General features: G+C 36.4%; 1 protein-coding gene across 1 annotated transcript in view; it reads left to right on the top strand.

Annotated features, from left to right (window-relative positions):
- The window catches only part of LOC121328072 (glypican-6-like), a 298,238-nt gene that overhangs the window by 241,701 nt on the left and 34,412 nt on the right, over positions 1 to 22,125 (top strand). Inside the window, exons 5-6 of the mRNA XM_041272551.1 lie at positions 10,068 to 10,198; positions 15,064 to 15,201. Of these exons, the coding sequence (XP_041128485.1) occupies positions 10,068 to 10,198; positions 15,064 to 15,201 (269 nt within the window). The remainder of the gene's footprint in view (positions 1 to 10,067; positions 10,199 to 15,063; positions 15,202 to 22,125) is intronic.

The raw sequence follows: 22,125 nt of genomic DNA, 5'->3' as shown, positions 1-22,125 counted from the left end.
GGGACTAGTAGAGTTTCCACAGATTTTCCTTCAGTTAATTCCAACCAGAACAAGTAAAGCAAGATTGGATTTGAGTGTCTGCTGCTGTGCTCATGCAGAATCAGCCTTTTACATGCATTCCCCAGAAGTCAGTGCTGCAAGCCAATAATATCCTGGCATTGATATTTAGATTAACAACGGACCCTTATTGCTGGCAGTGTAGTTCTCGGAGAGCTTGTAAAGGTTTTTTTTTTTTTTCTCCATATTTGGTAAAAGAAATTGACATCCCTGTAACATTTTTATATTGTTCGCAGCTTGTAAAACCCAAATATACGGTGCATTAGTTGAGCATGCACAATGTTAACTGATCCATAACTCATAGGTTCTAAACTTCATAAACATGTCGCCTTTGCAATTAAGAAACAGGGAATGCTGGGTACTATTTCTGTGTGTAGATGTGTTTCCATTACCAGTGTAACCTGGACAAGGTTTTATAAGAGGACACAATGTGACCAAGGATGGAGTCACTTTCCAATTTTTCACCTGCCGTATAACACCATTAGCTGTCAGACTGAGCCCAGGATGACCTGTGCTTTACAGCAGCACAATTACAGGGCTGCTATGTTTCATCTGAGATACATATTCAAAGGTTTCCTTGTTATTGTAGTCCCTTTTATATTGTACAACCTGTATTTACTCAGTTTTATAATGTAATCTATTATGAATTGAATTGCGCAGTGGTGCAGTTTAATGATTAGGAACTCAATAGTAGTCTGCTGCTGAAAAAGACCAAGAGTGTCTACTTGCTTTAATCCCTTTTCATCCGGCTTAACACAGTTATCTGATTATTCAAAATGGTAAATAGCCACTTTAGATCAAACTGCCCCACATGTATCTCCTCTTGTGTTTCTTTAATTGTCGAGTGCATAATTAGCTATGCTGGCGGCATAAACTTGAATTTCAAAGAGGCTTCTGGCAACTCAAAGTTCCATACACATGTTCCAGAGACACCTGTTAGACATGGTGTTTTTAGGGTCCCTACTGGGTCACCTGTATACAGGTGTGGTTATTATCCTGCTCGCACCAAGTGGGGATTCACAAGGAGCTCTGCATTGGTCTTTGGGGTTAGGGGAGGAAAAACAGCTTCTCTGCTTATTGGTCAGGCCAGGGCTGGCGTTGGGGGGGCGCAAGGGATGCGACTGCCTCTGCTGGGGCCCATACCAAAGATATTGTATAATCTCTTTGCCCATACCAATTTTTTTTTTTATTTCGAAGTCCATTATCGAAAAACAAAAACAAAAAACTGTTCTCCTGGTGGTTCAAAAATAAACTGTGGCGAAGTTGTCAGTCAAAACACATATTATCAAATCAGTGCTATGTAGGCGTGTCTCAGCATCTTACTTTATAATAGGTCAGTGTCAATTAAAAAACAACAGACTGTTCCATTTATGGGGGGAGAGGAGGGGGGTTGCATTTCTTTCACAGCTGCTGTTAATAAACATTATAACAAACAGTTTACTAACAGGGTATATAATCACAAATACTTCTGAAAAAAATTAACACAAAGGCCTATCGGCCAACTTTTAATTCTCTGTGCAAACTCCTACATCACACCCCAATTTTCCATATTATACTTGCCTGGTAAAAAAAAATAAAAATAATAAAAAAAATTTAAAAAGCGCTCGGTGGAAGTAAGCTAACTTTTCCACAGTTGTGGTAATAAGTACATAACATACAGTATATTGAATATGCCATCAAAACACAAGTCAGGTTGTTCAAAGCCAAAAGAGCAGAAAAGACAGCTAGAAATTTCCCAAAAAGAAGCAGAAAAAGCTAAAAAAGTGGAACTGCCAACCTCCTCCTTGCACGAAAAACAGATAACAGTTGAGCCAGAGGAAAGACCTGAATCAGAGACATCGGACTGGAAATGTACAACTAAATGTATAACTGAATCATGTATTGTAAACCCGGTACCCAGTCAGGCACCTTTATGTGATTTTTATGATCCAGCTACTTGATTTTTGTACTAAAAGTACTAAGAGCTGCAATCATGAAACATAAACCTGTGCAGCTAAAGAAACTGACTTTGAATTCCCCAAAAATCACACATGATTTGTACTCATTTTTGGAACAAAACTTCAATTAGATTTAGTTTTTATTTTTTTTGGAGGGGGGTGTCTACTTCACACTCTTGCACCAGGGCCCAGTGAATCCTAGCACCGGCCCTGGGTCAGGTAGAGGGTTCACTCACCTTTACCACAAGGAGATTGGCTTGATAAAGGGAATAGATGTTGTTCATTGATCTTCAGTCCTCCTTAAGTGGGTTACAATGAGAAGACATTCATGTTGGGAATTTCAATTTGGTTCGAAAAACAGGGGTAAAGTTAATCAAAATGTATTAAAAAAAATGTTTACCATAGCTTTGTTAGACAAAGAGCACAATTTTAGTAATCTAAATCGTCTGTATTTAGGTCTGCCACTTTTCTCATCAATTAGTGTCCTATAATCTTATCATATCATTTATTTTGCAGTGCAGAACATAGACTTTTCTCTATGAAGCAACAATCAGATATCAATAAATTACTGTAGCACATGGCATGTCAAGGGCCCAGGCCTGAAAGCTTGTGATTCATAAAGCAGGCATCCTTATTGGACACTGCCTAATAATTTGATCTGCTGTGAGAGGAGACAGGAGTAGCTGTGGGTTGGTCCACTGACACCTGCTTGCAGATTCTGCTACAGATCATTTCATCATGGAGGAGAAGAACCCCCTAGCCAGCATATATTGGATAGTTTATTGGTTCCTGATTCTAGAGGAACCACTAACCACCTTATCTCAATCAGGACCAACACCCTTCAATTGTATATCTGCAGTGTTAGTGGCACTAAAAAACTGAATTTGCAGTTTGCTGCTGGTCACTGGCGAGTGAAATGTTTACCAAATTTTTAAATGCTACATTGTAACTCATTGTCATGAATTGCCCAGCAAGATACAGTTTTTTCCATTTGCTCTCAGGTGTTCCAGGATTTGCTATCATTAACAAAAGTTCAGCTTCCTCTTTTAGAAGTGTAATTACCGGTTTGTGCACATGTCTTATGGAGGTAAAAATGTTACTGCACAAGATAAAGAAATTAAGCATAGTGTGTTTATTTTACAATGTATAGCTTACACAGGGTTCAGACTCTAATGCATTTTGTTGAGGTTCTTTACAGTGCAGGTGAGTTACTAAGAATGTGGTAAAAGTATTATCTTAGGCACACAGCCCACCCAAATGCCCTTGTCCTTGCTTTGCTGCAGTATAAGGTCTGGAGGCCAATCTTTTCGAAACTCAAAATGAATGCAAACTCATTTGGAAGTGAATACAGAAAAATTAATTATGAAACTAAGCAGGGTGCAAGGAGTTATAAAAAATAATGTATACGCAGCATACTCATACATAAAGTATACTCATACAGAATGTGTACTCATACAGAACTAGCAGACACAGACTATGTAGCATGGAGCACATATTTATTTTGGAATCAAGGAATATACTTTCAATTGTCGCTTTGTGGTGCTTTTACTGGATTGCTTTTATTGTTTTTAGTATCGGAAGTACATCTGATGACTATGGGAACACTGCCAGAGGGCACACTTGCTACTGTTTGTCGTCTCTATAAAGCTGGCTGACATTGTCACAGAGATTTTCAAATGAAGATGTGGAATTTGCAGACTGACTAATATGATCTCTTTAGACTTACAACTCTTAATAGCTGTATGAAAAAAGTGACAAAAAAAGAGTCTTTGAATGTATGTTAATCAAAAAGATCAGCATACACCTGTACACTTCTGATATTGCCAGTTGACAAGCCTGTCTGGGTGTTGGTAACACAATCTTACCCTAATGACACAGTCGTGACAGCAAAATGAGACAAACTACCTAATGAAACAGGAACCCCATTGTGAAGTCAATCTCCACAACCTACTTTGTATTTATGCCTTTAGTGAAATGGCATTACTAGCCTCAAATATGGTCTTTAGCATGTATTGTAATGCTAGTTAATTGGCATTAAGCTTCTCCTTGTGTGCTGAGTGTGTTTATTCTCCAGTGTTTATTCTCCAGTCGTTTTAGAGCTGTGAAAAAGGTTTAGCCTTTATTTATTTCTTGTTTTGAAGTGCATTAATCATACCAATTTTAAAATCCTAATGCATATCATGATTTTTCAGTTTGATGGTAAATAGTAATCTGGCTCTTATTGTTCTTAAAAACCGTTTATTTGCAGTACACTTTCCACAGTATATTCTGTAAAACATGCCCCACTCAATCCACAAATGTATAATTGCTTTTGCAGATACTGTGTATATTGAACTGTTAATTTTCAGTACCTCAATCTATGTATCTGCTGTTTTGCCAAACCATCTGAGCTGTCTTGTCCAACAGTATACATTAGTACTTGCAAAGAATTCACATCCATTCCTCTCAGTTTGACCCTTACTTCCTACAATACATCAAAATGGTCTTTTGTTTCTTGAAAGCCTTTGAAATCTGATGTAGTGTGGGAGAGACAAAGAGTTATGAAAGATCAAATGCTGTTTTTTTTTCTCATAGTTGCCTGGGCTTGGGCGATCAATGGTGCTGTCCTATTTCGAATAATGGCTTCCATATAAACACAAATTGATTACACATCCTTCAACTTCTTTATTTGAGGCAGGAAATACATTGGCCAGTCATCCTCTTTTTATATTGATTCGCACCAACCCTGAGGTGCAGTAATTTGGGTCTAGGAAATGTGGATTACTGGGAGATGCAGAACAAACTGTCCTTGCTCTGCTTAAATGTCACTGAAGATTGTGTACTCAACTAAGGCCTTTAACATATTCATATGAAGAGGAGGAGTGTGGATTTAACAAGAACAACCCAGTGTTGCTTGTGTCTTGAAAGATCTCTTCCTCCGCACATGTCTTTGCTCAGTTAACATGTCCACAGCTTTGTCAGTGTGAAGATAATGACACGGAAGTGTTGAAGTGTGGTACCTCTAGGCATTGTGGTAAAGTGTTCTGGTAATCCAATGTCTGACTTACATCATGTAGGTTTCCCAGTATATCCCTTGTAATTCTACTTAATCTGATTAAAAAGGGGGGTTATTCATTATCTTCTTTTGGGTTTTCCTTCACTGCAATGTTTCTGCCAAAGAAAACACTGCAGTGAAGGAATAAACTGCATTGTATTTGCAAAATGATGGTGGAGTGTTACTATTCTTAATGATGTTTCCAATTATAAAATCAATCTTATTTAAACTGAACTGTGTTCTTATATTTTCATGTACTTACTAGAAAGACTTGTATATATATATATAATATACCAATTAGGAATCAGCATGTATCTTGGCCGTATTTTAGCTGGGCTATAAATGCACTCCCAAGCAAAACAACTAGAAAGTACTGACTGCAGCAAGAAACAGTTTTCACATAACAAGTTTAACAAACAAAAGTTGTAAGTCAAAAGCTGAAAAGTGACAGATCTCTGGTGGGGCCTTGTCGTTATTTTTTGTAACAGCTGATGACACAGTGATACATTCTGAAGAATGAAATACATTATTAAAAATCACATGGCAACAAATATGATTTTGTTACATTGGTTAATCTTGATTCTTTTTTTGTGTATAGGGGTTATTCTCACCAAATCTTGGTTGTTAGTGGGTCTTGTGTGCAAAAATTTAAAATAAAATTTCCACCACAAATTTATGATAAATGCTTAGAACAGATACTGAAATGTATTATAAAAGTCAATTTTAAAGTGCAATCACTCATATTTTCTTTTTTTTTTTTTTTTTACAATTTTTGTGACCGACCAGTACAAAAATCTCATTACCGAAACATGTTCATTTTTACATAAAAAACATAGAAATTAATAATTTTACGGAAATTTTAGGATTTCATCAACTATAACAAGTTATTTCTAAACATATCAATAATGACTCATGTATTTAATATATTTTTAAAAACTTTTCATGCAATTTTATCTCATTACCATAACACAACACATCTTTCAGATGTGTTTTTTTTTTTTTTTTTAATGAATTATTTGTTTTTTTAAGTAAAATAATATATGTATTAATGTAGAATAATTAATGTGTATTTTTGAGTATCCTGAGAATTTTTGTATTATTCATTAAGTAATTACAGCTATTTTAAAAATAATAGTCTGTTACGGTAATGCTAGTTATGTGACAGAGAATGAGAAGTTAAAATACAGTAATGAGTTGAATGCTGTAAACATTTGTAAGTCGAAATGTTTTCCAATTTTGTTTGAAGTAAAAGTCAGAAAAAATATTATTGCCATAAAATGAGCATAATTTTTATTTTTAATCGATTTGTCAAAAAAAAAATGCAAGCATTTCTTGTCTTAAATATGTCCATAGTGGGGCACCCACAAAATAAAAGTGAACACATTTCTTGTTTTACAGTATGTGCTTGACTCATTCAGTAAACCTCAATAATCATCAAACTCTTCAGTCAAGAGTAAAAAAAAATTGAAAATAGAAATAGAACATTTTATAAACCCATAAAATGTAGTTAATTAATTTCACCTTAACCTGTATCAAAATAACATAGCAACTTTGCTAAAGTTATCACAGACTAATTTCTCAAGGAACAAACTAATTAATTGTAAATGTTAATTCTATATCATGGTGCCTTTTTTGTGTGTTTAACCCAAATTTCAGGTACAACACAGACGTGCCTGGCTGAAGATGTAGTAGGTAAAGGTTCAGGAATTATAGCTCTTAGTCCTGTCTATAGTACCATATTTTGTCTCCAGAAAATTTTATCTGGGATTGAAAACGTTTTTTTTTTTTTTTTTTTTTTCAATTAGTATCTAATAATAGTAAAATAAATAATAATTAAAATTGTATGAATTACATTATTTTTTCTTTGCTAACAGTCTATTATGTGTTAATAGACTGATGTTAATTAATGTGCTTACTACTTAATACTGTTAACACTTAATAGGTGCCCATTAAAATAAAGTGTGACTCTTATTGTTTGTTATGTACAGCTGTCAGCAAAAGTTTACATACACACATATGTGAAAATTTTCATGCACTGGTGTATGTAAAACATTTGATGACAGCTGTACATAATAATATACTTGATATTAAAGGAATAAAAAGTTTGCATTTTAAAGCAAATATTTCCCTTTCTCAAACTACCTTTCTCTTTCTTTTCTTCTGTAGTCCTCTAAAAGTTCAGCACTGCTGTTGATCTTTTCCCTGTGCTAAAAATGAAAGTAGTAACAGAAAATAATAATCTTGAATTTTTTTAACGGTATTATGTATTCTCCAAACCACAATGTATACTTATTTAATCTTTGTCTTTGTTTAGTATCTCAAAGCTAACCGCTAATTTAAAAAAAATAAAAAAATAATCTGTCACATCCACATTTTCCAACTGTATGCATGTGTGATTTCAATTGTGTAGATCTGATACCTAGTTGAAGCAGACGTCTGGCGATTGTGCCCGGAGAGCGTTCTGTGCTGCTCATGATCTTTGCTGTTTTCAATTTGTCTTATCAGTGAAGCACAGTGTTTCTGCATTTTTCAGAAGTATAAATGCTCCGATAAATAAATAGTCATCACAATACTCATACTTGGATGGTTTTTGGTTGAATATGTGTTCAGTGTTTGATACATTTCTTACTTGCAATAGAACAATGAAGGAAAACACAAGTCAGAACATGCAAAGCGACATAAAGTTATACAGAGTCCCTTTGGATCATTTTTAGTTAGTAATTAATTATAGTTCCCTTTCAATTTGAAGACAACCGCCAACATGACTAAGGGATATCCCTGCCCATTGGGTAGGTATTCTGAACTCTCTATATTAGAGCTGCTGATATGCCCCTTCCTGGGATGAGGCACTCAGTCCTGCCCACGAAGGGGTTAAATCCTTCATCCTGAGGAAACTATTTCTCTTTTTCCTTCTCAAGACTGTATGGTAAGAACCTCTTTCAGAGCGCTCTCCGGGCACAATCGCCAGACGCCTGCTTCATTTTTTTTGAATGCATTTTAATTCCAGGCTATAAGGCAACAAAGGCAACAAATTTGAAAGTTGTTGTAGACTTTCTATAGGTACTAATAATATATATATATATATTATATATATATATATATATATATATATATATATATATATATATATTGTAAACGATATATAACACCAAATCAAAAATTACAAAACAGAAACAAACACCTAACTCCGTTTTGGAGCTCTGACTATACACAGACTGGTCCCTAACTAACCCACAGGATGGCTAAGCCGTTTACCTGACCCAAACACAAAAACACAAACTCACACGGGCTTCACTCAGCACGTCACCTTGAAACGACTGCTCACACACTCGCACGCGCACACGCACGCACACGCACACGCACACGCACACGCACACGCACACGCACACGCACACACACAGTCGGGCTCTTCACTCAGCAGCCTGGAACAGACTGGCTGCATCTCTTAAATACCCTGCACCTGGCTCCAATTTACAATTAGCACCAGGTGCAGGGGATTATCTAAACAATAAAACAATTAAACAATTAGCCCATTCACCCAAAAGTGCATTCCCACATGTTTTTAGCAGGGAGGAATTTTAACCCCCTCCCTGCTATCTTACAGTATATATATATATATATATATATATATATATATATATATATATATATATATATATATATATATACACACACACACACACACACACACACACACACACACACACACAGAAGCAGAGAGTCATCATTTAATTTAATTCAATTTAATTCTAAAGTACAGTGCAAGCCAGCAGACAGTACTGTATTGTAGTTACTGAAACCAGTGACAAGCGAGCAGAACAAAGACTTAAGACTCTCTTAGCCTGGCAGTCTGAATATGAAGAGCAGTTACAACAATTAAAAACTCGGAGCAAGATCAGTGACTTTGTTAAACTAACTATCTCTGCCTCTGAACAATGCTGATTTATGCACAGTATACATATTTACCATTGTTGGGTCATTAAATTTTATTTGTATTATTGCATTTTTCGAGTTTTCAATTAATAGTGCCGGGATTTCCCAAACACTAAACTGAATTTCGACTAATCTGTTTTCGGGCACAAATTGGCCACCTACAGTCCTTACAGCCATTAAATCATGTGTTTGTCATTTTCAGGGGTAACCCAGAAAGACCTCTGTTAAGGGAACAAGTATAGCAGCATCCAATACTTAAAATTCGATGCATTACTGCTTGATAACATTTAGACAATGTTACATACAGTAATGTCGCATTTTGCATGTATTTTACAAATGAGTGTTCATGTGTTATAGGCATGATATTAATATAATAAAATGAACGCATGCATAAAAGCTGGAGAGGCATGTTGGTCATATTTCATAAATTTAGATGCTCAGTGTTTAATCTGCCACCATAACTAATAAATAGATTAACTTATAAAATGCTTTACGTTTAACCCTAAATCCTCTGTTTAAAAGCCTTTTTAGGGATTTAGTCTGCTTGCCCCATATCGTTTTATGATTTCCAAGCCAATGTTATGGTCTGGTAGATTGGATAGCTTAGGTCAGGGTGAACAGATTTTGATGATGAGATCCTGACACACCTTGTTAGCGTTTCCCTCACCTTACACTAAAAATCCCATTATGTATTCTGCCAGGCACGCCAAAGATCATATTCAATTGTCTGGTCTTTGGCAGTGTTTGAGTTTAATGTATGTGATCTAGGAAACATTTTGCTCAGTATGTGTCAGGAGAGATGACCAGGACATGAATTCTTCTACCATTTTGGAAGCTGGCTCACTTCACAAGAGAAGAAAGTTCCAGGCTAATTCTAGTGACGAATGACAGCTTGACAGCTACTTTCAGAGAAGCAGATAGATTTTAATATTTCATATTCTCCAGTGCATTCCCCCTGTCACAGACCCTGAGGCCTTAGGCCTCATCCTTCAATGCCTATTCACATACAGTTCTGACAGTCAGGAATCTGTGACTGTTGCTTGTGGTATATTCAGGGAGTTTATTTTTGTAACCCCTTATGGAATGTTTCCTTTTATTTCCGACAGATGCCATGTTGTTGGTGGCAGAGAGGCTGGAGGGACCTTTTAACATCGAGGCTGTGATGGAGCCCATCGATGTTAAGATTTCTGAAGCCATCATGAATATGCAGGAAAACAGCATGCAAGTGTCATCAAAGGTACTTCTCAATTGCATGCTTTCTGCTGGGGTATTCCTACTCTATTTTTTTGTAATGTTTGCCTGTTTTTACTTGTACCTCACAAAAAGTGCACTGTGCAGTGCATACATGATGACATACATGAAACAGTAACACTGTACACTACACTCATCTAGAAATATAGCCAGAGAACAATCCCACAGCCCTCCCCTTCCTTACAGAGTTTGTTTCCAATCGATCCAAATGGCTGGCAGCTTAATTGTATGTCTGGCAGCATAAGAACTTTCATGACCTGTGAAATGTGAATGTAAATAGTTGACAGAGTTTTTCAGTTACAGTATATACGTGTGTAAATAAACATGTGCAAATTGATGCTGCCTTTCTTGTGTGTACTTTATGGCTAACCATTAAATAATCTGATTAAATACATCTTTCACTTTAGTTCTGCTGCACCTTAACATGATTTTCTTTAAACAATTTACTGATTCACTGCGTATGATCCCAAAATGTTCAGCTACATTAATCATGTTTACATACAGGTGTATATTTAGATTAACTATTCAGTCAAGCCAATATAAATACTTTTGTTAAAATCTTTATGGAAATAATGTATTAATTTAAAAGGCCCATTGTATGACCAAAGGTGCTGGGTTCGATTACAGCCTCGGGTCTGTCTGTGTGGAGTTTACATGTTCTCCCCGTGTTCGCGTGGGTTTCTTCCAGGTACTCCGGTTTCTTCCCACAGTCCAAAGACATGCTGGCTGGGTGGATTGGCCTCTCTAAATTGTCCCTTAGTTGCCCTGCAATGGACTGGCATCCCATCCAGGGTGTAATCCCGCCTTGCGCCCCTATGTCTGCTGGGTTAGGCTCTGGCTCACTGTAAGCAGTTACAGATAATGGATGGATGGAAAAAGGCCACATTTTTAGTATCAGCCAAGCAGTTTTATAGAAGAGGTTAAGAAAGTGCTAAGGAAAGGTTATTGCATTTCTTGAAGCTATTATGCAGTTGGAATTACTCATGTAGTATCTATCATTTTATTCGGGTTAAACATACGCAGGAAATACATATCAAATAAATATGCATTTATAAAAGAACTGTGATCTGCTAAACACAACTGTTGAGTTGACTAACTGTCTGTGTAAAAATGTAATAACACAAATAAAATGCTGCTTTGATATTCAAAAATAGGGTCCTGCGTTTTACGCAAACCACTTTTAAACCACTTATTGATTAGTAATCTCCCGATTCCTTTCATCATCTCAATTAGTCGTTCTATTAACACGCATTGACGTGTTGATTAGACAGCAACAGCAGCTCTGGACATTTACTTAGTCATGCATCCCTTTATTACTAATACGTCTTATTCAATATTATTTCTTAGAATGTGTAAATAAATAATCTAAACGTTTAAGTTTACTAGTAGGAACACATCAATTGTCAACAAAATATAAAAAAAAAATGTTGTTGTTATACTTGAGCATCGTCAGTTGGTTAACCCCGCCTTAGTTCATAGACTGACGTTGTTCTTTAAAAACTTGGCCATAAGAAGAAACTTCTTTCAGCATCTACAGAATTGGTAACAACTGACAAATATATTTTAGCCTTTTGTGTTAAATTGAGAAATAATTCTTCAGCTTTAATCCAAAATTAATTCAAAGTCATTCTACTGCTGTTTTCTTTTGTGTATGGTAGGTATTTGTCCATTTCTAAGGTTTCCGGTCAGCATCAAATCATGGAATAGAATACAATGGGAGGGCTTCCAGATCCAAACTACACACTTCTTGTGGGTTGAATATCCTCACTGCCGTCAGAAAGTTATGAGCTGGTTGAAAAAAACGTGGTTTCTTTTTGCATTGATTTGGGTTGTAGTAATTAGTCAGTTTTTCAGAAACGTCATGGCAGGTTTTTAGACGTTTATTTACTGCGGCGTCTGTGCTGTGCATCTCTTGTCCCATTGCTCAATATGTATTTATTAATTCTGCAACCCTTTATTATATGTTTGATGGACTCTCACTTCACAGCTTTCAAACCACTGAATCAGATCCACGGGTCCCTTGGCATATATCGCATTTAGGGAGTGTTGAGATTTTAAACTTTTGAACAAATCTTTTAAGCAATTTCTGGAGGTCCTTTAACACTACAGTGTTTGGTGAAATGTGCATTTCCTTTTCCACAAAGCCTGCTTAAACATTGATGTATTTGGAATGATATCCATCGTGTTATGCATGGCTCAGGTGGCAACTTTATGGGTAAAGTACAGCCTTCTTGTTGGATTGCTTCTGTCAAGTGGTCTTTAAAACTTAGTTTTCTACTTGGGCAATGTTTAAACAGTTGTTTAATGGTTGCAACCAACTTGTCTGCTTTTGGAAAACTGTTTGCCCAGATATTGCTGTCAAGGGCTATTATGTGGGTATTACAAGTCAAATGGATTTTGAATTTGGCAGTAAACCTTGAAGAATGTCATAGTATGCCTTGATCATGTAACTGGCATTATTGGAGACAAATCCAGTCACATTATTAAAATGAACTTCAAAGGTGTTTAAATATTTCACAACACCATGTGCCGCTGACGAGTAATTCACAGAGTGCAGATTAACTGTATCGGCTAATATTGCTTTCAGTTCGAAGGTATTCGATAGTCCTTGGAGAACAAACAAAATGTGCGAAACATACTGATCTTTTGCATTTGTAGACTCGTCAGTAACTACAGATACACTGTCAGACATCTTTACCAGTTGTACAATTTTTATCTTGTGCAACTCAACAGTTTGGGGTGGAGCTGCTGTAGGAATTGCTCCCGCATTTATTACATGTTTGTTCAGAAATTCACGTAGTTTGAGATTATCAGTTTTTCCAGGGAAATATTAGTACAAACAAATGCCTCTGTCAATTCGAAAATAACATCTCCTCGACATTCTTAATTTTCGTTCCCCTTACTTTTTTTACTGGAGAGCGTCATCTCATAGCTGTCAATCTCAGCTATCATAATTTCTCATGTTTTAATGATGATAAATGTTGGTCTATTGTCGACTTTCAAGTGTGGTCCAAAAATAAATTGCAAGTTGTACAAAATAAATTGTACCCATTGGTATACATAACACCAGTTGAATATTGTTGCGTGCGTTCACTCAATGAAATGCTTTTTGATTGCAATGTCTTTGATGTTTAGGTGTCTCAATTTTTCTTTTAACGCATCAATTTATTTAATTACCAGTTATACTCATCATAATTAGCTTTTACTTTTCTAGTTAGTCAAAGTGTAATGTGTTGATTTCTTAATTGTGAATTTGATTACTATAACTGGAGTGGCTGCAGGGACATCTAGGGGATAGCAGTTGAATTACAATTGGAAAAAAAAAAGATTGGGTAAAACGCAAGCCCCTAACAATAAACACCCAGCTGTTTTACTATTCAAAAACACAGAGCAGTTAGGTTAGTACAGGCTGTACTATGGGGGGTAAAGCTGTGCAATAAAAGGTTTTCGTGCCCATTTGTGCTCCAAAAAAATATACTTCCAAGATTATGGTGCATTAGAACAGAAGGCGTCTCAATATACTTCTAACTGTGTTCACTATAAAGAGTGCTGATGCCTGGGTGTATGGAATTGTTGTTCCAGATGGGGGCAAAAAAATCAATGCAGAATACACTGTATGATGAGTTTGTTTTTTAGTCTTTACTTTGGGGTAAGCAAGACATAGTAACTTAACTTTGTTTCATCTTATTCTCAGCAACCAAACTCCTATATGTGTTCAATCTCCCTGAAAAAAATGTAATGTATATTTAAAATAAACCCAAAATGCAAAAGGGTGCTGTGTCAGGCTGGGGGCCAAATAAGGCAATAAATATGCATGCTGAAGAAGAAAAGATAAAGCCAGTGTTCTAACTGGAATGTTAGCTCAGTTTCAAAACAAATCCTGTAAACAGTCCATCTCAAAATGTATTTCTTGAAAAACGATATTATCTAATTTCTCCCTTGCTGTATTGAGGATCCCAGCTTGAAAAAGTTTTGAGATTTCTCAGCTACTAGGAACCAGTTGAGCTTAGATGGCTGAATGGCCCCTCATTTGTATATTTTCTTATGTTCTTATGTATCATTTTTAAGCATTATGAAAAAAACAGTTTTCATGTTTATGTTCAGTACATAGTTTTCAGGTCTAGGGTTAAAAGTAGGAAAAATATACAGTATTTACTATTAAGGCCACACAGTACTGAATAAAGTTAAAGCTGTGAACAGATAAAATACTGTTCCTGTGAAAAAGTTTAACTCTTTGATACCTGCAAAAACTACCATTCCAACATGTAGCGCTGTGCATACAGGTACATTTATATACAGACTGGTTTTGAAATGTGAGACCACATGAATTTTCACAGGGTTAGGTTAAGTACCATATTCAAACATGAAACATTTAAAGCATTCAGATGTTATACTTAAAAATATGCTTTGTAAAGATCGGAGTCATGTGAAAAACAAAACGTAAATCTACAATAAATAAATAAATACACAAATTAATAAATCACTCACTCCTCCTGAAACTGTGATTCTTATTCATTTGTCTGTTGCAATGAAAAATAACCTCTTAGAATGAATCCCTCGTAATCACATGTCCGCTTTATTTTTCACTTTGAAAATGTGGCTCACATGTACCACTGTCTCAGAACTCTATTCTTGATTGGCATCCAGAAGAAATCTGTTATAGCTGTATCCCATTCCAAACTCTTCTGCATAAATTGAAATGCCCTCAATGACCCACCATATGATGCCTAACCATTTGTGTATTGGCTCAGTTATTTCCTTCAGAAGTAATTCTAATACTGGTTTTTGTCTAATTCAGGTTTGTGTATTATTTCTTTTCTTTTCATTTTTTTTTTTTTTTTTGCACTCCAGGTGTTTCAAGGTTGTGGGCAGCCCAAACCAGCTCCCGCTGGAAGAGCCACTCGTGCTGTTTCAGACGTTTTCAACCACCGCTACAAGCCATCCGAAGAAAGGCCCACCACAGCAGCTGGCACAAGCCTCGACAGACTGGTAAGGGGTACAAACCTTGCTTGCTTTTATGGGTTTTGTCATCTGTAACCATCTCCGGTATTTCTTTCTTTGTTTCAAATGATGAGAAACCCCTCTTGATTCCAGCTGAGGGTTTCTAAACCTAACCTTTTAGTGCTGCTAAATAAATTCCTTGTAAAAGTCTTCTAGTCATGGCCACCTGGTTTTTATGTTGCACACTATTAAAGTCTGTTTCTGATGCATTTGAAGAGACACTTTGTTAAGAGCCTCACAGTCACACAGATTAATAATGTAACACATTAGCGTGGAGTGCTAATTATCACAGTAGTTTATCAGACTTATTAGTGCCTTATAAAAGTTCCCTTCCATTAGCATTTTCTTTTTTCATAGCATAGACAACAGTAAGAGAAATAATATTTCTTTGGCAATTAGTTTTTTTTGTTTTTGTTTTTTTTTTAGATAAAAATGTACCTCCAGGGTGTTATGCAGCAGTTGAAATTTATACTCTATTCACTTCAAGAGTTGTGAAATGAACAGTAGAAACTAGTTAACAGCATCTAAGCTGAGCTCAATGATGAAGGGTTACCCAGGGAACTTTTTAGTGCTTAATATTTAATAGGCACTTTGGGCTTACAGGCATTTATCCATTCCCTGGGTTGTAATACAATTTCAGTGATTTCAAACAAATCACATTTTAAACATATGTGGTTGTCTAAAACACCTTGGTAAGTACATGTCCTCAGACAAAAGATGCTTGACAGAGCATTATTATTATTTGAAAAATTTAAACACATCCAAACTCTCAAAGATTGACGAAGACACTAGCTGAAACATTTGTCCACCTGAGATTCTTATACATTTTAAACACAAGTCCTAAGCAGTCCATACTTTCTCATTGTAGTTTCTAAATATATAGAAAGGTAGTTATGCAGTATACTTCATTAGGTTTTTATTATGGCTTCAGAAGCAAACCAGTGCAGGGGGTTATATAAATACAATTAAAAAAACAGCAGGGAGGTTATGACATGCATTATTTCCACATCCAATGAAGTTGTACAGAGGGGCAGTATAAACATTTTTTCAGTTAGGAACTTACTGAATATTTACATTTTTGCTAAGTTAAGATGCATTTCAGGACATGGCCACCTACTGTAAATCGGGAAATTGGATTGCATGACACCATACAGCAGGGAAACATAGCTGACAAAGTGTTCTGAAGGTATTACAAATGCGTGTAATAAACAAGGCTATAAAATCGGCCCCATAAGCAGCACTACATTCCCACAACCCCTTGCTGTTGATGTTTTGGTTTTTAAGACTTTAGTTTTACTGTCATTGGGATGAAGAAAGTTTTCATTGCACCGACTTTAAACTTACTTCCTGTGTTCTAGGACGCTCATAACATACAAAACATAGTTTCCTATTGGGCAGCATAGAATGTGAGCACAAGGCTCAGACGGGGTCCTAATATCTGTAAAACATACACTTAATAGGATGAGTACATCAATTACTTCCTGTAGACTAGTGTTGTAGCTGAAAAATCGATAGCAAATGTGAAAATAAAATCTGGAGTATGTGTTTTATACTGTATTTATTTTTTAGCCAATATATTTATATATATGGGATATAGATACTCTGAATGTATCGTAGGTCAATCGTCTTCAGTTTTTTTTTTTTTTTTAAATAAAGGAGCCTCCACTGGCTATCCAGATGAAAAACTGTTTTCATCTTGGATTTTAAGTAGCAATTGTCTTTTGAAAACTACAAAGGTTGACCTCTGATCTAAGTCCTTTGAGATCAATATCTCTAAAACATCCTTCTGAATTTCATGGGTCTTTATTAGTGTGCGGTGTTCTTTTTCACAAACAATATAATCGGCAAAATGCATCATCTGTTACAGTACCCATTTCACTCTTAAGACTAAAGTGTATGTTCTTCTCTTTATGGTGGCTACCTTTTCAATGATGTCTCTTATTTTCTTTTGTTTTCTGCTGCTTCCCAGAGGACTGTCTGGAAGACGATGCAACACAGCGTAAGCTCTAATGTTTTTACTCTACCCCTCCTCCCATCCCACCAGCCATTTGTCTTGCATACTCACAGTGTTACTTTCATCTTCTTATCTAGACCTTTCTTGCTATGAGGTATATTGAAGGTGAATTGGATACACAATACCGGCAAACAGCTGCAATGTTGAAGCATTGTACAGTTCGGGAGGTGGGCAATGGCTCCTCCACTTGCCATAAAGTCCATTTAATTTGTGTCCCTATATTATCCCAAGTTTGAGTCTTACACTGCCTTGCTGCTTCTTGGCTCATCTACAGTCCCTCCCCCAGCTGTCAGGCCTTACCTCTCTGAGGTGACTTTCCACTGGGACAGAGATGGTTTGTCCTCAATCACGGACAACATATCGGGGACACCAAACATTAAGGACTGTATCAGGATTTACTGTGTAAACATTCCACAACTTCAAGTAGACTTGCGATGGACCTTGTAATATTTAATCCACAGAGCATACCCCCTGAACATGAGACAGCACAGCAAAATATTCATATGCCTAGTCACGTATGAGAGACTTTGTGCCTGCTGACTGAGAGTAACCCTGGCTTCTGCATTAATAATTAAATAATGTTGTCCATTTTAGACAGGAAGTTCCTGTGAGTAAAAGCATTGTTCCCTGAAGGTGCTTTATCTGTGGAAGGCGTTTCGTATTTGGTAGGCTTCATGTTTTGGCCTCTAAACAGAAATCGAGAATATAAAGCATGATAATAGCACTCTCCATATTAATATTCCCTGCAGCTATGATACTATGCAAACACAGGCTTTACTGTGCATGTGGTAAGACAGGAATATGAGCAAAATTAAAAAGTTACTTGAAATGTTGTCAAAGCTGTTTTTTCCAATGCACAAAAAAGTGACACAACACAAGGTTATGTGCTTGAAGTTAAAAGGAGTTCTGCCTCAAAATATCAAATGCATTATAAACTAAAAAATATGATTATAATTCACATTTATGTACAAGTAATAGAAATGTTTATTTATTTATTTATTTATTTTATCCTAAATAGATTGATTTTTTTTATAATAATGCCAATACTAAGTGATCGCAATCAGCAAGGGGATTTTCTGTTTGTTTTTGTAGGGAATTTTCTTTTTAGTTTATAATTTCTGTAGGCATTTTAAGTAGGGAACTGATAGTTCCTTTCAGGAGTTTTCCTGGGGTGGCTTTCATGTGCATGCTGACCCTTTAGTTGCTGACACACACAAGAACCCTGTGGCTGCCACTAATATAGTTCATTACTTGAGGATTTACCATTTACCAGGAAACTACTCTATCACAGCCTCTTTGACTGCTCTTGCAAGGTAAGCACACGAATCTGCCCAATACTCTGATGGTGTTTAACATTAGCAACAGACACTTGTAAACAAACTAGTGAGAAGTTTGTTAGGAATCCACTTGAGATTAGCTGAGTGACAGACTTTTCTTCAAGAAAACAACAATGCTGTTTAAACACAAAAAGGTTCTATTAGTAACGCACAAATAAACAGTCATCCATAAAGCAGTGAATCTTAAAAATGTATATTTCTGCTTTTGAAACCATGTTAAGGAGGTGTACGCTTGCTTAACTTTTCAGTTGAAATCCTCATACTGGTATATCTGAATATATAAACTAGTGCATTATCCATTTATAAATTCATGGAACGTTTACAATTTGCTAACAAGTGCATAGTTTTAAAAGCTTTATGAGCTTGATTAAAAGGCCCTGGAGATTGAACGTCCTTGTAGATACCTGAACACTTACACGATGTGCACAGTAGACAGCAACAATGTCCAATCATCATTGTGCATCTTAGAGTCATATTGCCAGTTCATTTTTCCTTTTTTTATTGCTAATGAAGCAGCATATACAGTGGCTTGCGAAAGTATTGACCCCCCTTGGCATTTTTCCTATTTTGTTGCCTTACAACCTGGAATTAAAATTGATTTTTTGGGGGTTTGTATCATTTGATTTACACAACATGCCTACCACTTTGAAGATGCAAAATATTTTTTATTGTGAAACAAACAAGAAATAAGACAAAAAAACAGAAAACTTGAGCGTGCATAACTATTCACCCCCCCAAGGTCAATACTTTGTAGAGCCACCTTTTGCAGCAATTACAGCTGCATGTCTCTTGGGGTATGTATCTATAAGCTTACCACATCTAGCCACTGGGATTTTTGCCCATTCTTCAAGGCAAAACTGCTCCAGCTCCTTCAAGTTGGATGGGTTCCGTTGGTGTACAGCAATCTTTAAGTCATACCACAGATTCTCAATTGGTTTGAGGTCTGGGCTTTGACTAGGCCATTCCAAGACGTTTAAATGTTTCCCCTTAAACCACTCAAGTGTTGCTTTAGCAGTATGCTTAGGGTCATTGTCCTGCTGGAAGGTGAACCTCCATCCCAGTCTCAAATCTCTGGAAGACTGAAACAGGTTACAGAATTTCCCTGTATTTAGCGCCATCCATCATTCCTTCAATTCTGACCAGTTTCCCAGTCTCTGCCGATGAAAAACATCCCCACAGCATGATGCTGCCACCACCATGCTTCACTGTGGGGATGGTGTTCTCGGGGTGATAGGTGTTGGGTTTGTGCCAAACATAGCATTTTCCTTGATGGCAAAAAAAAGCTCAATTTTAGTCTCATCTGACCAGAGTACCTTCTTCCATATGTTTGGGGAGTCTCCCACATGCCTTTTGGTGAACACCAAACATGTTTGCTTATTTTTTCTTTAAGCAATGGCTTTTTTCTGGCCACTCTTCCATAAAGCCCAGCTCTGTGGAGCGTACGGCTTAAAGTGGTCCTATGGACAGATACTCCAATCTCCGCTGTGGAGCTTTGCAGCTCCTTCAGGGTTATCTTTGGTCTCTTTGTTGCCTCTCTGATTAATGCCCTCCTTGCCTGGTCCGTGAGTTTTGGTGGGCGGCCCTCTCTTGCCAGGTTTGTTGTGGTGCCATATTCTTTCCATTTTTTAATAATGGCTTTAATAGTACTCTGTGGGATGTTCAAAGTTTCGGATATTTTTTTATAACCCAACCCTGATCTGTACTTCTCCACAACTTTGTCTCTGACCTGTTTGGAGAGCTCCTTGGTCTTCATCGTGCCGCTTGCTTAGTGGTGTTGCAGACTCTGGGGCCTTTCAGAACAGGTGTATATATACTGAGATCACGTGACACTTAGATTGCACACAGGTGGACTTTATTTAACTTTTTATCTGACTTCTGAAGGTAATTGGTTGTACCAGATCTTATTTAGAGGCTTACTAGCAAAGGGGGTGAATACATATGCACGCACCACTTTTCCGTTATTTATTTTTTAGAATTTTTTTAAACAAGTTATTTTTTTCATTTCACTTCACCAATTTGGACTATTTTGTGTATGTCCATTACATGAAATCCAAATAAAAATCCATTTTAATTCCAGGTTGTAAGGCAACAAAATAGGAAAAATGCCAAGGGGGGTCAATACTTTCACAAGCCACTGTACACTGTGCACACTGCTTTGTGGTTTAAGTCCAAATGCATTTAAAGTGTGTCTTTCTGGCAGACTTACCTAATTATTTATCTTCCTGCACATTGTTAAAATGTAATATCCACAGTGTTTGTCATTAGTTAGCATATAAAACATTAAAATAGAGTTCTCATCTTTAGTGCTTTATAGTTTGCTCTTTGTAAATTTTGGCACTTGGTAAAAACATAAATCAATATGAATGTTTTTTTTTTATTATTATTATTATTATTTTATTCCATTAAATTACTCACAAAGTTAAGATTGCAGCTGGAAAATCATGAATCAGAATTGTTCAATCCCGTTCAGGACACAATATATAAACAACATCTTAGTAGGTGTTTAATTTGTGGTAATGCAAAAAATGTTATTTGAATCACATATATGGGGAGCTGTTGTGTCCTACGCAGTGCTATAATAGAGGTAGAAGATTGATTTTATACAGCCTTCCAATCTAGGTGGGCTTCTCTTTCATTTAATATCAGTTACATTCCTAAATCCTTAAAGTATTTTCAGCTAGCAGGCTTAAGCTGAGTATGAAGGATTTACATTCTTCCTACCTGATCCTGTCTGTGACAGTTTCTTGACCAAGTAATTACATTATCCATTATCCTTTAATCTTTCTCCTGTTTGATACTGTTCACTCCCCGTAGAACATTAGAAGACCTCTTACATATACATTGCTGTCACTCAGATGATTCCCCTGCTACCAATTTGATATTTTCTGTTTGTTCTTCTCTACCTTTCTTCTTCTGAATATGCTTGAAAATGTCTTTGACAAAATATTCAGTAGCTTCCTTTGTTTAAGAAAAAGACATACCAGAAAAATAAAAATAATTCTACTCCAATATGATACAATACAATTCATTATATATTACTTTCTATTTTACCACTTCAAAGCAATGAACAGCTAAAGCAAATGGCCTTGTCAAATATAGTATTAATTCTTTGGAGGCAGTGTGGTCCAGTGGTTCAATTCCAGAGCTTGTAACCAGAAGGTCACCAGTTCAAATCCCACCACTGCCACTGACTCACTGTGTGACCCTGAGCAAATCACTAACCTCCTTGTGATCCATCCCGCAGATGAGATGTTAAATCAATGTCCTGTAAGTGACTCTGCATATAATGCACAGTTCACAGCCTACCTCTGTAAAGTGCTTTGTGATGGTGGTCCACTATGAAAGGCACTATATAAAAATAAAGATATTGTTATTATTATTATTATTAAAGATCTCCACAATGTCTAAGCCCTTGATGTGCTTGAGAGTTATACGGGTAAGTAGCGTGGTACTGTAACTAAAGTCTAAACTTAAGTCTAGCACAATTGGGTACAAGTTAGAGTGTGTTCAGTTAAATAAAATACTGATTATTATTTCCACTGTGTATTGAGCAGCTTTAAC

Source organism: Polyodon spathula, chromosome 15 (assembly GCF_017654505.1).
Source record: "Polyodon spathula isolate WHYD16114869_AA chromosome 15, ASM1765450v1, whole genome shotgun sequence".
NCBI classification, from domain to species: domain Eukaryota; kingdom Metazoa; phylum Chordata; class Actinopteri; order Acipenseriformes; family Polyodontidae; genus Polyodon; species Polyodon spathula.
Note: the sequence above shows the minus strand (reverse complement) of the source record. Positions and strands in the feature narration are given on the sequence as shown.